The 16,052-nt window shown below is 31.2% G+C and overlaps 1 protein-coding gene across 3 annotated transcripts in view; it reads left to right on the top strand.

Annotated features, from left to right (window-relative positions):
• The window catches only part of LOC106464562 (protein GDAP2 homolog), a 51,045-nt gene that overhangs the window by 22,666 nt on the left and 12,327 nt on the right, over positions 1-16,052 (top strand). For all 3 annotated transcript variants that reach the window (XM_013924711.2, XM_013924710.2, XM_013924713.2), the window contains exon 8: positions 14,626-14,779. In XM_013924711.2, the coding sequence (XP_013780165.1) occupies positions 14,626-14,779 (154 nt within the window). The remainder of the gene's footprint in view (positions 1-14,625; positions 14,780-16,052) is intronic.

The raw sequence follows: 16,052 nt of genomic DNA, 5'->3' as shown, positions 1-16,052 counted from the left end.
TTGATCTAAACTTGACATGTCTAAAGGACAATATGTTGATCTAAACTTGACATGTCTAAAGGACAATATGTTGATCTAAACTTGACATGTCTAAAGGACAATATGTTGATCTAAACTTGACATGTCTAAAGGACAATATGTCGAACTAAACTTGACATGTCTAAAGGACAATATGTCGAACTAAACTTGACGTATCTAAATGACAGTATGTTATCTAAAGTTGACATGTCTAAAGGACAATATGTATCACTAAACTTGACATGTCTAAAGGACTATATGTTGATCTAAACTTGACATGTCTAAAAGACAATATGTTGATCTAAACTTGACATGTCTAAAAGACAATATGTTGATCTAAACTTGACATGTCTAAAGGACAATATGTATCACTAAACTTGACGTATCTAAAGGACTATATGTTGAACTAATTTCATACATTGTTCCACATTTTATTAGATGCCCACTCTTTCCCCTCCATATAATCTCAAGTTTGTGCCGGCTGTTCACTTATAACTCTACCCTCAAGTTAGTAACTAAGTTTGGCACATGCTTATTGTTGAAGTTTTGGAGTTGAACTTGCTTAACTCTATACCACCTAAATGGGTGCATCCGATCTTTAGGACAAAATTTCAAAGTTGTAGAAAATAAATTTGTAATCAGTCTTCCACACTTTAAGAAAAACAACCTTAGTGTTGAAATTTATTTAATAAAAAGTTTCATTTACTTAATTTTATACACACAAGTTAAAAAATCAAAAATTTTGATTATGGGTTGATTTCAGTTAGCTCTGAACAAAATCATTAGTTTTTGTGAATTTTCTAATATTTTATGACTATAATGCAGTACTTGTCACCCCTAAAAAAAACTCATTATAGTTTTTAAAAAAATAGGGCTAACTGTGACCTTGTAACTTAAGTTTAATTTTATCAACGTAGTAAATTACCGTTTCTCAAATCTGTTGTCTAGGTGTGATGTTATTGCCTACATATCAGCTTCAAGAAGTCATAGGTTAGTGATCTAATTATTTAGGGAGAGCTTTTTTTTCTCTTCTTTTCAAGTATATAAACCAACATGGCTTCCAATTCAGCGGAGATTTATGTATCAACTAGACAAAAGTGAACAAATTTTACCTCAAGTACAGGCCTGAATGTTTTTTTAAAAGTTTGCAAAAATCTTCATCATTTTACAGTTCATCTTAATTATGGTGATGATGTAGTACTGAAGGAAAATAAATATTTCTTTGTAGAACAAAAGAGATAGGCTTTAAATCATGTTTATATTAGACCTTATCAACCTAATAACTGCTTGAATGGTCAAAGACAATCTCCAAAAAAGAAATGTAAAAGAAATATATATAAATGAACATAAAATGCGTAAAAACTTGTTACATATATTAAAATGAAACTTTTTGATAATAATTTAACAAGAAGCTTGTTTATAATTTTGATATAGTAAAAAAAGTTATCTTTATAGGAAAGTTTTGAAGAATGTAGGAAAACATAACAATCACTAATTAAAATCTACAACAAAGGTATGCATTTTTAATTGTTTCTTACAAAATTATCTTAAAGAAATTAAAATATCATGTACAAAAGTAGGATATATTGTATGCAGAAACTACATAGCCTTTAGAAAGTTTATCCAAAGCTCCATACTACTCCATCTAGTAGTTGTTCTTTGAAATACAATAAAACAAGTTATACAACAGAGCTAAACAGAGACTGATTTCAGCTGTATTTGAAAATAATAAGATACCCAGTTTAACAGAACTTTCATTTGTCATCAACTTCACATATTTTGTTACTCACCTCCTTGCTCAGTTCAGCTTTCATTCATGACATTATAATGGTAAAACTGAAGTAGCTGCCATACTCAAACTGATCGCTAATCCATTTAAGATTGTTCTTTTAGGGTCCACCTAAGTTTCTCTACCAATTTTGTCGAAATTGGCTCATTCTGTTCCTCAAACAACTTGTGTCACAGACAGACAGATGGACAACTCTGCTTTATATGTTTGTGTGTGTGCACATATATAGATAGATAGATTAAAAGTATGGTTGGTAAGTTTAGTTATTACTTAGCACAGTTTCTCTACATGCAGCAAGTATAATTTGTTTGAAAAGCTGTTAGCTAGATGTAGGTTAGAGTCTGGGTGGTGTTTTCAAATGATGTTGAGATGTGTGCATGACAGTGATATTATGTGACATAAAACTTGTATCTTTTTAAGTTAGTCAAGTGTTGATTATAGCTTTTTAAATTTTTTAATAAAATTACCAAAAAAACTCTATAGCTAACATAATTTTTAACCCTATTGGCTCCAATACCTGTACCAGTCATGTTAAGAATTTTAATGCAAGTACCACATTCAAGTATATAAACTGTTTCAAACATATTTCATCTTCTTTTGCTCCAAAAAACAATATATTTGATATATGATACAAACTTTTTGGAGTTAAGTTTATCAATTAATTAAGAAAAAAATTAAAACATAAGAATCATAACTGTCAATTTTTTATGTGTGTGAAATGTGGATTTACGTTGTTTTTTTTAATTTGCTTAGAGTTCCCCAAGCTTTAGAATTTTGTAATACTAGAAAGTAATGCTACATTACAAAGCACATTCTGCATTTGTGGACATTGGAACTTTAATAGAAGCTAACTGTTTTTTAGCCCCACACTTTGAATATACTCTATATAATTTTTTATGAAATGAGCTACACATAGTTTGTCATATGGTATCCATCTGAATTAAATATCATTTTGAAGCTCTGTTTATAAAGAATGGAACAGTATAAATATTGAAACAATTTAAATAGCTCTTGGTATTGATGTCAGGTGAAATAGTGGTGTTATGTGATTGATTACTTATAATTGTCCTTCAAGCATTTTACAAACCAGTTATAAGCCTCAGAATATTTTTTGACATGCACTGGCCTGTTACTGTTGCCTCATACTTCACATGTATTTTATTATGCACATGTGAATGCTGTATTTATTTTCATAAATAAATAAGTTTATTTGTTTGATGATAAGCACAAAACTGTAAAATGGGCTTTCTTTATTTTGGTATCAACAGGTATAGATACTTGATTCTTAGCATTATAAGCCCACAAACTTACTGCTGTGCCACCAGGTACATATGAATAAATGCTCAGAACTGGTTAGTAACAAAATATTAAGATTAGACACTGCAACTCCTAAGTAAGGTATATTCAGTTATTCAAATTTGACCTTTCAATTTACTGCAGGTAAGTATGCAAATTTTGTGACAAATTGATTGTTTCATAAGTAATTTATTTTTCAAACAAGCAAAGTAAAATATGAAAAAATAATTTTATGAGTGTTCAGTAAGTTCAAAGTGTTTGAATACGTAAAATGAAACATTAGGCATTATTAAAAAAGCACTTATTTTATTGATTTATGTCTTAAATTTGTTTTATCACAGAATGTCATAGATTTATGTACAAACACAATAATTACACATGATGCTACTTTAACAAAAATTAACAAAAGTTGTAGTTTTAGTGCAGCAGAACTCAGAAGGTTGAATAAATAAATTAAAAAATAAATTTAGGAGGTAAGTATTTTTGCCAATATAAGAAGATTATTTCAGTGAAATTATTAGCAAATTTAAAAACAAAAACTATTGATATATAAAGTAAATCACAGCATTTATTTTGATAATTGGCAAATTGGAGCAACAACAGTCATGATTTGTTGTTTATCTTAAATTAGCTTTTTCTCAAAAGTTATTATTATAGTATTTAACAAACAAAAATATAAATAATCCATAAATTACATTAAACATTTTGATGTATTCACTTCTTTCTGCATACATAATATATTCTTACGTGGCCCCAACTTATGTAATGATTTGAATACTAATGGGTAATTATGGTTTTGTTATATGCTCTTAATATCTTGGGTTGACCTATGTTATTTAAAGTTTGACTACTAGAGTTAAGTATCATTTAGAAATATAGAATTACATACGAAATACCCTGATTGGTAATTATTACTATTTCGTACTTATAAAAATTAGAATGAATTGTTTAGTCAATTGAGTATCCTCAATCTTAACAATATTTTCAGCCATAATAATTTGGTAAATATTCATTTTGATACAAAGATAAAGTACTGTTTAGATCTTGTGAGTTACATACTGTATCTTATATTACAAAATATCACTAAATAACAAAGCTATGTAGAGCTGGCTACTGAACTTAAAAAAAAGGAACCAAACAAGATAGGGATGGAAGTGGACGTATTACTTGATCCAGCTAATGGTCATATAGCAGACTAAACTGTCTCAACTTTACATGGAGAATAAAATCCCTACATTACTAGCTTCTCAACTTTGTCTATTGAAAGCTTGGTGTTTGAATAGAATCTCAGTTTTCATCATTATACCTTTCCTTTAGTTAACTTTAGAATACTACTTTTATGACTATTTTACAATATAGTAACATTTTACAATTGGAAATTCTGGTTGTATTTGTTTTACCAGTGAGGAAGTCAGTAATGTAGAGATCTTATTCTCCATGTGAAGTAGAAACAGCTTAGTCTACTATGTGATCATTAGCCATATCAAGTGATATGTTCACTTTCCATACGTATCTTATTTGGTTCCTTTTTTCAAGTTCAGTAGCCAGTCCTACATAGCTGTTTTATTTAGTGATAAATCTTTTTCTTAATACTTGTTTGTTTACTTTTTTTTATAAGATGGTGTATGTGGGCTACTAGGTTATAGAGTGTATTCTAATGTTTTATAAATTTTGCATTGAATAATAATAAAATAGGTAGTCAAAGATCATGAAGACTGTTTTTCTCTATCAAATGATAATAAAATTATAGTTACTGCTAGAACTAGGTAGGTGCTAGACCAGTTGGAGAAAGGTGATGATGAATGGAAATAAGAAATCTTGGTTTGTCTATTTGCTGGTTTTTGACTTTGGAATGATCTAGATAGCTGAAAAGTGGCATATACACCAGAGATAAAGTGACTATGCCAGGTTGTTCTTCATATCTATCTTCTGATGATCTGTAGAGAAGAAAATGACTTTTATATTGCTTTAATACAAGTATCTGTGCCATCCCTACATAGAGTGCTAGTGCACTCTCTGATTATTCATCTTGATCATAGAGTTATGTCTCTTTAGAACTGTAGAATTACATATTACTTCCTATTTTAATTTTAATTAAAATATAAAGTATGGAAACAAAACAACTCTGGAATATCATTTTAATTTGCCAACAAAAACTAATTTTACTCTGTTTTTCCTTTTGCCAGAACAAAAAGAATGAAAAAAAAACTTAAACATACAAAAACCAGTGATTATAATTGTAATTAAAACAAAGAAATAATTGTACCCCTAAGAAACCAACCTTTACAATACATTATTATATATGATAAGTTGTTAAATTGGTGAGAATAATGTACAAATCCAACTGTTAAATTAATGTTTTTATTTTTAAGTTCATTTGTTCACAAACTTAACAATCATAATAGTCCATCAGATAGGATGCCTAAAATTGGTTCTAGTAATCAATTAAAGGGACCATTTTAGTTTGGTATTATCGCTTTCCCTATGTTCTGATCTTCACTTTTTAGTATGATGGACTTTTTATTTTGATAGCATTCCACCCAAATTGCCTCATTTTATGACTTTACTAGGCAACATCAGTTCTGATTATTTTATGTACTAAATTCAGACATTAGTTGTAATGGTATCAAGGTTATATTTATTTATTTTTCATTCAGTGTGTATCTTTGTAAAATTTGTGATGCTCTGAATTATAATAACATTATTTTCATTTTGTTGATAACAGTTTTCATGACCATTTTGAATTGGCGCTTTATTATCAGACATGTTTTCCTTCTTTCAAGTCACATTTTTTTAAAACTGCCTGAATACAGATAATCATTTCACTTTATTGCATAACCATATTATGAGAATATGTAATGCAAAGGCATCATCCAAAATATGGATACATTTGTCTCCATTATCATTCCTAATTTGAAAAAATATTCAATGCTGCTTCATATTTTATACAGTATAGTTTTTAGTTTTTAATAGTTATTGCAGGAACAAAGTTGGACCACTAATATGATTTGCAAACTCATTAACTGAAATTTCATAAGTGAATGTTATATCATCAGAATCAAGATACGGTAAGTTTATCCATATAATTATATAAGTTTTAATGAGAATTTATACCCATAGACAATGGTTTGATTTCTTAAAAACAAAATTATGTGAAAATCAGTTTGAATAAATGAATGGGCAATTACATAAATAGACAGGAATATTATGTACATATTTAAACAAGTCTGCTGAAAGTAATGTATGTTCCTACACCTTAACTTACAAACAGAAATGACTGGGATGATTTTCAAGTGCTGAAGCAACTACTATATTCAAACATATTCTAGCAACCACTCTGATGAAAAATCTTTTCCCATATTTTTGTGCTTTAAAAGGAAAGGTGCCAATATGAGTGACAGGCAGCAAAAGCAAGTGAGGGTTACTTGTATTATCTGTGCTGAAGAAGATGACCTCCCTAACCTCAGTGACTTGAGAGATGAACAGTCCTAGATCACACTTCATAATAGTGCAGAGATTAGAAATTTCAAGCCAAAACAGGACTTCATGTACAACTCCTCAGAAGCCAGAATTCAATATCATTCTGATTGTCATCAGAAGTTTACTCAAACAAAAAAAAAAAACTCATAAGAAGCTCAAAGTTAAACCATCAGGCCGTAGTAATACATCAACATGACATAGTCTACGTGATGAATGTTCTGCCACACCCGTTCTCCCAAATGGATGCATATTTAGTCAGAAGGAGAAGTACAATAAAGAAATTTAGCCAAGAGAAAACTTGAAAAGCTGTTCAGAATTGAGAGCAGATGATAAAGTGAGAGCATTTGCAACTCTATGCATACAAACATACTCAGAGAATGCAGAGCTTGCAAGTCTAAGGTATATGTTCAAAAGATCTCATGTCAAGTGAAGCAAAATACCATGGATCTTGTTATAGAGAGTTTGTTTGAATAAGTTATAAACAACAGAAAATGTCTTCACCAAATCCATCTACTGAAGAGAAAGCACAGCATAAAATAGAGAATGTAGCTTTTGAAAAAGTTATTGATTTCCGTCAAGAGCTGATATCCACCACAAAGGGAATAGAATTTACAGAAATAAGTCAGATTATTGCAGAGGAAGTAAGTAAGCTTGGTGGTACCCTGCATGACTCATCATGAAAAACTTGCTGAGAATAGTATTTGCCACATTTGTTGAACTGAAATTTGTTTGCAAATTTTGCAACAAAGTTCTGGTACCTAACCACAATAGAAATGGAGCAGTTGGTTTTGGAGAATTTCCAGCTGAACAAAGAACTTCAAGCTTTAGCTTCAGTGGGTGGTGAAGAAGTAGTAAAAGTAGCTAAGATTCTCCATCAGGAAATATTGTCCATTTCACAGCAACTGTCATGGCCACCAGGAGCTGTAGATTTAGAACCAAACAAGATTTCATTATATGTCCCTGACAAAGTAGACACATTCTACAACTCTATCCTGTATGGTAGCATGAAGGATTCAGAGAGCTCAAGAGTGTTAACACTGAAGAATTCCTGTACACAGGATATTGTGTATGGTGTGTCCAGAGTTACAGTTAGACCACCAAAAAGTGTTCTTCTACCACCAGTAATAAAGTCATTGTGCAACAATACTGAAGTTGTCCGATATATCAACTGTGGTCATGGTGTTAGTTATGATGTTATTGAAGAGCTTGAAATGGAACATGCTTTGCAATTTATCAGCAAAACAAAAAAAAAACCTGAGAATATTTCTACAGCTGATAAAGCTAGACAGGAAGTGCCCTGGTAATGTCTGACAATATTGACAATCTGGAGAGTACTTTGAGTGATGATGGAACTTCACATAGGGTCACTTCTATTCTTGCTTGGACTAAAAAATCAAGTAGCACTGAATCTTTACCAGAGCAAAATGAAGATGATTTCTTAGGTCCTAGAATAAAGTGTCATAGAATGTTATCAGAAGATGTAATTTCACAAGATGTACCAGAATATTATATTGGAAAGCGTGAAGGTCCAGGAGAATTGAAGTGGGTACAGAACTTTGGTATCTATAAAAAGAAGCACCTGAGCCAAAAGCTACATTATCTGGTTTGTTTGTCATGTCATAGAATTAAAACTCATCCCAATTTGCTCATTTCTGATTGGACTGGATTCATATCATGTTCAGAAACAATGTTGTTGTGGTGAAGTGTGTTATTGCCTTCCTGGATACAATTGACAGCCCAGCCATTGATGCAAAAACATCATATGAAGTTTTATGTAAGAGCTGTGCTATTAGACACAGTTTTCATCTAGCAGCTGTAGTATGCATACTTGATCAAGTATTTTATACAAAGGCAATTGAAATCTTTTGGAAAAACAAAGAAATGTTCAAGGGTTTGGTACTCATGTTGAGTGGATTCCACCATTTGATGCTGCTGCTTATTATCTGTGCACAATTTGGAAATGCTGGTTTGAGGGGAATTACCATTCAGAGGGGTTGTTGCAGAAGGATCAGTATATAGAAAACTTGCTGGAAAGAACTATAATAAGAGATATTTGTTTGCACAAAGTAATTTATAAAGCAATGATGAGACTACTCTTACATGTATTTGAGAATTCAGTTATGTCTGATGATGCACATAGTATCCAGGAACAACACAGCAAGGTGGTTGAAGAATTAATTATAGCTGAACTTTTACCAGGAATAGTAAGAGTCTCACCTTAAGAGCACTGAGCTAGAGATATGGCAGAACCTACTTGAAGAACACTTGATTATTATTGAAGCAGCTGGTGGAGATATTGTTACATTTTGGATTTCATATCTTGAACTGTGTAAACTTTCACTCAACCTGATATTCACAACTAGTAATGGTGACTGAGATCTGTATTTAGCTTCTATAGCAGAAGTCATTCCATGGGCATTTGCTTATGACAGACAGAATTATGCCAAGTACTTGATCCTTTTCTTAAATGACATGTGAGGTCTACCAATATCGATGCTAGCAGTTCACACAGCATTTCAGAATGGAAAGTTTATAGTCTAAATGAGTTCAACAAACACATTTAGTGGAAATGAGGCTTATAAAACAATTGAGAGCATTATCAATCATGATGGGAAAACCACAGGTGGATACATTGGTTTAAGCATCTATTTCTTTGCTACACAAAGATGGGTGCTCAATGTAATGCATAGAGGTGAATACAAAAAGGTTCTTCGAGAGCATCTTGCTATCAAACCTAAAGCATATTTTCACAAAGAGCTTGTCCATTTACATATCCAGAATGATAATAAGACTGTGATTTATGATGTGCTGTCTAATCCTTGGACAGGTGGAGAACTAACAAGTCTGTCTACTGGAGTTGAAGCAACAGGTGTTTTACTTGATCATTTACTGAATGCTAAGAATTATAGAGTGGAGGCATACAAGTCCTTTGTGAGCAGTCGCTGTTCATTAGATCACACACTGGATTTCTTTGATCCTCTTTCTATGCAAAATCTAGACCTTCAAAGACTTGACACACAAGAGTAAAATAACAACCAATGGTAAAATAATGCATTTCCTTGATGTTTGACTGCACTCTATCTGCCAGGATGGCATTGTTGGGGCAATATAGAAAGATTGATCTTAAAACAATGTTTACATTTCCACTGGGGCCACTCCCTTGGTTTTTTGCAGATGTTTACAGCCAACCAAGAAAAACTAACAAAGCCCAACTGATGAATTTTTTTGGAGAAAGGAGTCCCTGCATTGAAGAAATACCCACAGAATGCCCACAGCATATATGATGGCAGGACTGTTTTACAAAAATTCAAGCTTCCAGTAGGTACAACATTTCGTGTTCTTGCTTTGAAAGTATTTGAAATTGACAAGCAATTCATCTAAAAGGATTGACGTATCCATCAAAAATGCAGAACGAAGTAAAATATTTCTCTGGAGAGGAAGACATCTTCAACATTGAAGTTAATGATGAAAAGGACATAAATGACTAAAATGTAAATTATTGGTCTCGGATCTGTAGGTAGTTTTGTTGATTTTTTTTTTATTTGTGAGGTACAAGATCAAATTGTGTTTGAAAATTCTTTCTCTGTCTTTTATTTTTTCATATGTTCCATTCAGATGACTCAAATAATAACTGTGATATTTGATGTAAGTGAATAGAAACTTGCAAAATATGTAATATAACACTAAGTAATACAATTTCTGTTACACATTTTTTGTAAATAAATGGAAATAATAATAACAATTGATGGGTAAAATGTGTTGTCCATTCCTCATATAATGAAGTAACACAGCGTATTGCTGCTGCTTCAAAGAGGAACATACCTCCATTCAATTGAAATTATCTAATACATTACAGCCATTTTGAAAATTACTCATAATTTCACTTAGTCTCTGATTTTCCACCCAGATTAAAATTTCTTCAATTTAATAGGATATGAATGTAAATATTAATAACATCTATCAATTCAAATATTGTTATGTCTGTGAGTTACACAAGAAGTGGACGAAACTGAGTGGAAGGCTACCATTAGATATTGTCCATCATATGTTTTGTGTTTATACAATTGTGATGATTAGTTTTAAAGTGTTTTTAGCTGGTCCCTTGAGATGAGTAGTGAGCCCGACTCAGCTAATGGACTATAAGTGGTAATGGGTTTTGTTTGGTTATACAATGACTTCTAGCAATCACATATTTAAGTCTGTGAATTTGAATGATATTAGAAAGCAAAATTTTCAGAATGGCTCTTTTTACCAAGAAGGAAAAAAGCTTCAATTACAAAATCAGTTAAGGCCTCTCTTTCTATTTTCAGGTATAACTACACAAGTAAGAATTAAATTGTAACCCTTACATCAACATTTAGTTGTTCATTGACAGGATTAGCATACGTTTCAAGATGCTCTGCTGCATGCCAGTATTCTAATTATTTTGTGTGAGATCTGTCAGCAGGATAAGTTAACCAAGTTATCTCTTTTTACTTCTGGAAAGTTGAGCTTCTGCTGCATCTGAGAATTCATTGATAGAAACAAAATAACAGTCATGGCTCTCCTGAAGTATTCATGGTTTTTTTCCTACCAAAGCAGTTTTTGAGTTTGTTTATTTCTTTGGAGCAAAATGTTTAAGTTTTAGTGGTATAGTGGCATCCTCTTTTTTCAGTGGATTTCTCATGCAGTCCTAATTGTTTCTTTAAAATAGCCTTCCAAATTTTCTTTATGATCAATGGCAACATTTTTGAACCATTGATTTTTCTCTTCTAGCATGGTAATTGTATGCCACATGACCTGAGTAAATTCAAATCAGTTAATACTCAACAAGTCCAAGTCCAGTGAGCACTGGCATAAAGTGCATGATATATTAAAAACAAAAAATTGCCAGCCTGTGAATAGTGACATATTTTTTGTCATACACGAGGCATCAATTCCATTGGCTAACAAAAACTAATTTTACTCTGTTTTTTCTTTTGCCAGAAAAAAAAAGAATTTTAAAAAAACTTGGAACATACAAAAATCAGTGATTATAATAGTAACTAAAACAAAGAACCATTTTTCCTGTTCATAGCCTGTTTAGAGTTTGCAATAATATTACCTGGTGTCAAATTGCTATGAACAGGAAGCAGGTAAAGGTATCATCCCTTTTGTAAAAAACAAATGTCATTGCATCAAACATAAGGGTTGTCTGACTTAAGTTGACCTCAACAATCATAGGCTTCCCAATGAATGTATAAAAACATACAATACTTATTAAAGCCTATTTTTTGAAAGTAGTTATATTTTTTCGTGTGTTTGAAGATATCCTATAAAATCTATATTTTTTCAACAAATCTAATCATATATACATGTATTTTTATATTTATATATGATTATTTTAAAACAGGATTTTGGAGAAAAATGACAGTTCTTCTCTGTAATGGGAAATAAAATCTATAACAAAAGCCTCATAAATTGATAAATATTCTTTGGAAAAATAACCTATTTATTATTGATAATATTGTGATGTTATAAGTGTTTCAGATTGGCAAATTGTTTGTGTGGAAAAAAAATTAGATAGAAAATCTATATTTTTCTGGCTAATCAGCCTACAAAAACCTATATTTTCATGTTACAACCAATTTTATTTTTTCAAAATGTACTGGAAGGTCTGTAATTGTCCATTTCTCTAACTAGTGTAATAGAAGATTTTCTCTTATTCCTTCAATCTTGATCCTCCCCACCAACCCCAGTAGCTCAATAAAAATTGAGTTTCCATACCAGAGCACAGATAGCCCATTGTGTAGCTTTGTGCTTAACAACAATGAACTAACCTCTGATTTTATCTTTTATCCAGTCCATCTACAGCTTCTCTTTGAATAAGGTCTGTCTTTTTATTATGAAAGTGAGATAGTACCACCACAGGGCAAACACTACATTAATATGCTTTTGGCTGTTTTATCAATACAAAATAACTTTCTTGTGGACTTTTGAAATATCACAGATGAAGATCTGATTGAAATTATTCAACACTGGATGTAGTTTTCTAGTATGATAGTAGTGGGACAGATTTTCCAAAATGCTCACACTGAGCATTAACTTTGGTGCTTTAAATGTCAGATACTACTGTTATAGTTTCATCTAGGATTTAGCATTGATATTCCTAGTTGTATCTATAGTTTTCAATGCTTAATTCACTGCTCATTGTTGGACAATGGCATCTTCTCAGTAAACACTTAATGCAGATTTTAACTATCTTTACTCACTTTAGTTATTTGTTTATCATTTATTTCCAGTTCCAGTTCAAAATATGTTTCCAACTTCAAACTGTGCTTTTGTAAGTCTTACTTAGGATTTGAAATTCTTTTCTCCAATTGATAAAGCAGAACTTTTTTCTCCTTATTAGCTTTTCTTTCATTGACATATTCAACAGGCTTAGATTTATTTATCAGCAAGTTATTCCAGTGATTTCATGACTATATTGGTAGCCAGCTTCACTGTCAAAGCTTCAAACTTGTCTTTTCAGCACCTTTTTAACTTCTTCATTAGTGTCATGCCAAGGTAATGGTTGCTTAGTTACTGCTTCTAGATCATAACCTGTGAACATGAGAGACATAATTTCTACAATGCCTTACACTGCTTCTGTTTGAATCCAGGAAGCTGCCAACTGAGTAAGACTAGTATCATAGTGTCCATTTTCTGCTTTTCCCATCTCATTTACACAACTTTATCTGCCAGTTTTAATGTTAGTGGACTTTTTTACTACATGTTTATTTTGCATTGATTTCAAAAGTTTTCAACCACTAGATGCCATTTTTTCACTTTGTGATACATTGTAATGAAACCTTCATCTAAATCGGAAGTGAATGTTAATATTTTGTAGTTACTTGAGTATTGTATGTATTGTGTCATCTTGAAAAAAATAAAACTTTGTGAATGTTATAATAGTGATGCTTCCATTTTCATTAGAAATCTTGGGTTACTATAGTGACCAGATTATCTTGGTTTAGTTTATGTGTTTCCTATAATGCTATGTTCTCACATTTATCCATTTTTCCCTTTTTAGTTTTTTTTTTATACTTATCAGTAAATTTCACTATGTGGTGGGTACTAGTTTGCAATCTAAAACAATGAACCATAATGCTAAACTTGTCTTAAACATAACTTAAAACAAATAGAATGAATGGGAAGAAGTTATGGAAACATAATAAGAATATTGAACTTTTAACTCCCCTCCATTCATAGCATTGCCATACATAACTGGTATTTGTACATATTGTGATTTTTGATTTATGTTTATGTATACAAAGAAAGGCGGTATTAAAAATCATTATTTTTAACTGAAGTACAGTGGGAAAATAGGAATTTAGAAGAATATGTTTTACATTATTTGTGAAAAATGTTTTGATTCTTTTTTACCATCAAACAGATGTGCACTCATGCCATATAATAGTTATATTACGATGCTGTTAAATAACCACATCAGTGAACAGTTCTCAGATTAAATGAGTTTTATATTACTAAAATAGATATTTTAGCTAGTAGCAAGAGGAAAATACTGATTAAATTTTGATAAAGAAAATAAAATTTGCATAATGTAATATAACAGTAAAACTAACAGGGCCTAAACTAAAATTTTACATGTGAAGAAATCTTTGTGCAAAATTCTTTCTCGTTAAGATATATTTTAAGACCAGAAAATATATATTAAAAACACTGACAGATACCTAGGGTTTTCCTCATATGTTCATTACCCTAAGACAGTTGTACCATATGTGCTTAGTGTTTAACCCAAAATAATATAGCAACATTTAGTTAAGCACACCATGACACCCAAAAGATAAAACTAGCTCTGTAAAAAAATATTGCTAAGCCAAGTTAATTATGGATACAGAAATGTACAAAAACTTCTAACATATATTCTAAAATTAAAACTAAAATTTAATTGAAAAAACCTGAAATATACTGAAAGTTATTTTTAAATAAATGGAAAATATATGTTTTAATTTTAGAATACTGGATTAATTTGTTTCTGAATATATCACACAATATCTAATCATATTGGATCTTCTGTTTAGATATGAGAGGTTGATCCGTCGGTCCAGGATAGAGGACCTCAGATCAATAGAAAACCTTCGGTGTCTGTATCACTGTGGAGAAGACAGGTTTGGTCGTCCAGTGATAGTCTTTATTGGTCATCGTTTAAGATTGTCAGAAGTAAATATTGACAAAGTAAGTAAAATTTTAATTCATTCTTTGCATTTTCTTAATGATTGTAAACTTTGGTATGTTAAAAGCAATCACTGCTAAAGTAAGTAAGTCAAGAAGGCACTTCATTATTTTGGAATTTTGAGTTTTCATCATTTTGATTTTGGATTCTTTCCAATGCTGGTTGGGTTCTCTTCATATACTGAGATATTTGGCTCTAGACTGGGTCCTTCTAGATAAAGATGTCTGAATTTTTCTAGAAGCTTAAGTAAATATAACTGTATTGTAATGCTGGTTTGCTTTTCTCTCTCTCAATGTACTAGGAGAAGTTTCTAGACTGGTAGATTTTTTTTCCCCCCAAACATGAAAAATTAGACATCCTGTGATTCTTGGTTAAACTTCTCTCTACATGCTAGAGTTGGAGTCTTTTCAGCTGCTGAGCCAAATTTTTCTCCATAACCTAGGATAGGTATCTCTTTCTAGACATATTTTTAAACTCTAGTGTTTGAATGCTTTGCAGATGTTAAATAGGTATTACAGAATTTTTGATTAGTTCTTTTGCATATAGTTGTGTTACAGATGTTGGGTTGTGTTTCTTTCCATATGCTAGAGTCATTGTCTTTTTTACATCATACTTTTCAAAAACCTAGCTTTTGAATCCAGGAATTGAAGTAACATTCATGATGTTGCATTGGGTTTCTTTCAATATTATATTTTGAAACTCTGAATTTTTTCCAATGGATGCTAGTGCTTGAAGTTTTCCTGATGCTGAATTGAATATTGTGTACTTTTATTTTTTACTCTGTGCTAAAGTTGTATAGTTATAAATTTAAGTTTGTGAATTACGATGTAATGTAATTGTAATGTAAAGTGATTCTAATGTTAAAAAAGTGTTTCAACTGTGTGCTGCTCATTTTAAAGTTTGAGTTTTATATACACGCTGAGTGGTTTCTTTATTAGAACTCCCAGGACACACATTTGGAGGACATAGCAATTATATTTTTTTATGTAAAAAGAGATTGATGATGTTATTGGATGACTGACTGAGTGATATAAATGTGAAAATGTAATCATATTATAGTTCAAGAAAATAGGTAAAAAGAAAGGTCTCAACTCCCAAACAATCATGACAGTAGGTGCTTGTGTATCAAGAGAATAGTTATCTCACACACTTTTTGAAAATCTGTTCAATCTGTCAGGATCTATCAACAGTGTCAGTCATAAAGAAACACATCTGACATTATGAATAAACTTGTAAAATGGAACATATGTCAATTAATCCAATATCCTTCAGTAG

Source organism: Limulus polyphemus, unplaced genomic scaffold (assembly GCF_000517525.1).
Source record: "Limulus polyphemus unplaced genomic scaffold, Limulus_polyphemus-2.1.2 Scaffold1688, whole genome shotgun sequence".
Lineage (NCBI taxonomy): Eukaryota > Metazoa > Arthropoda > Merostomata > Xiphosura > Limulidae > Limulus > Limulus polyphemus.
The sequence above is the reverse complement of the archived record's forward strand: the minus strand, read 5'-3'. Positions and strand labels throughout refer to the sequence as shown.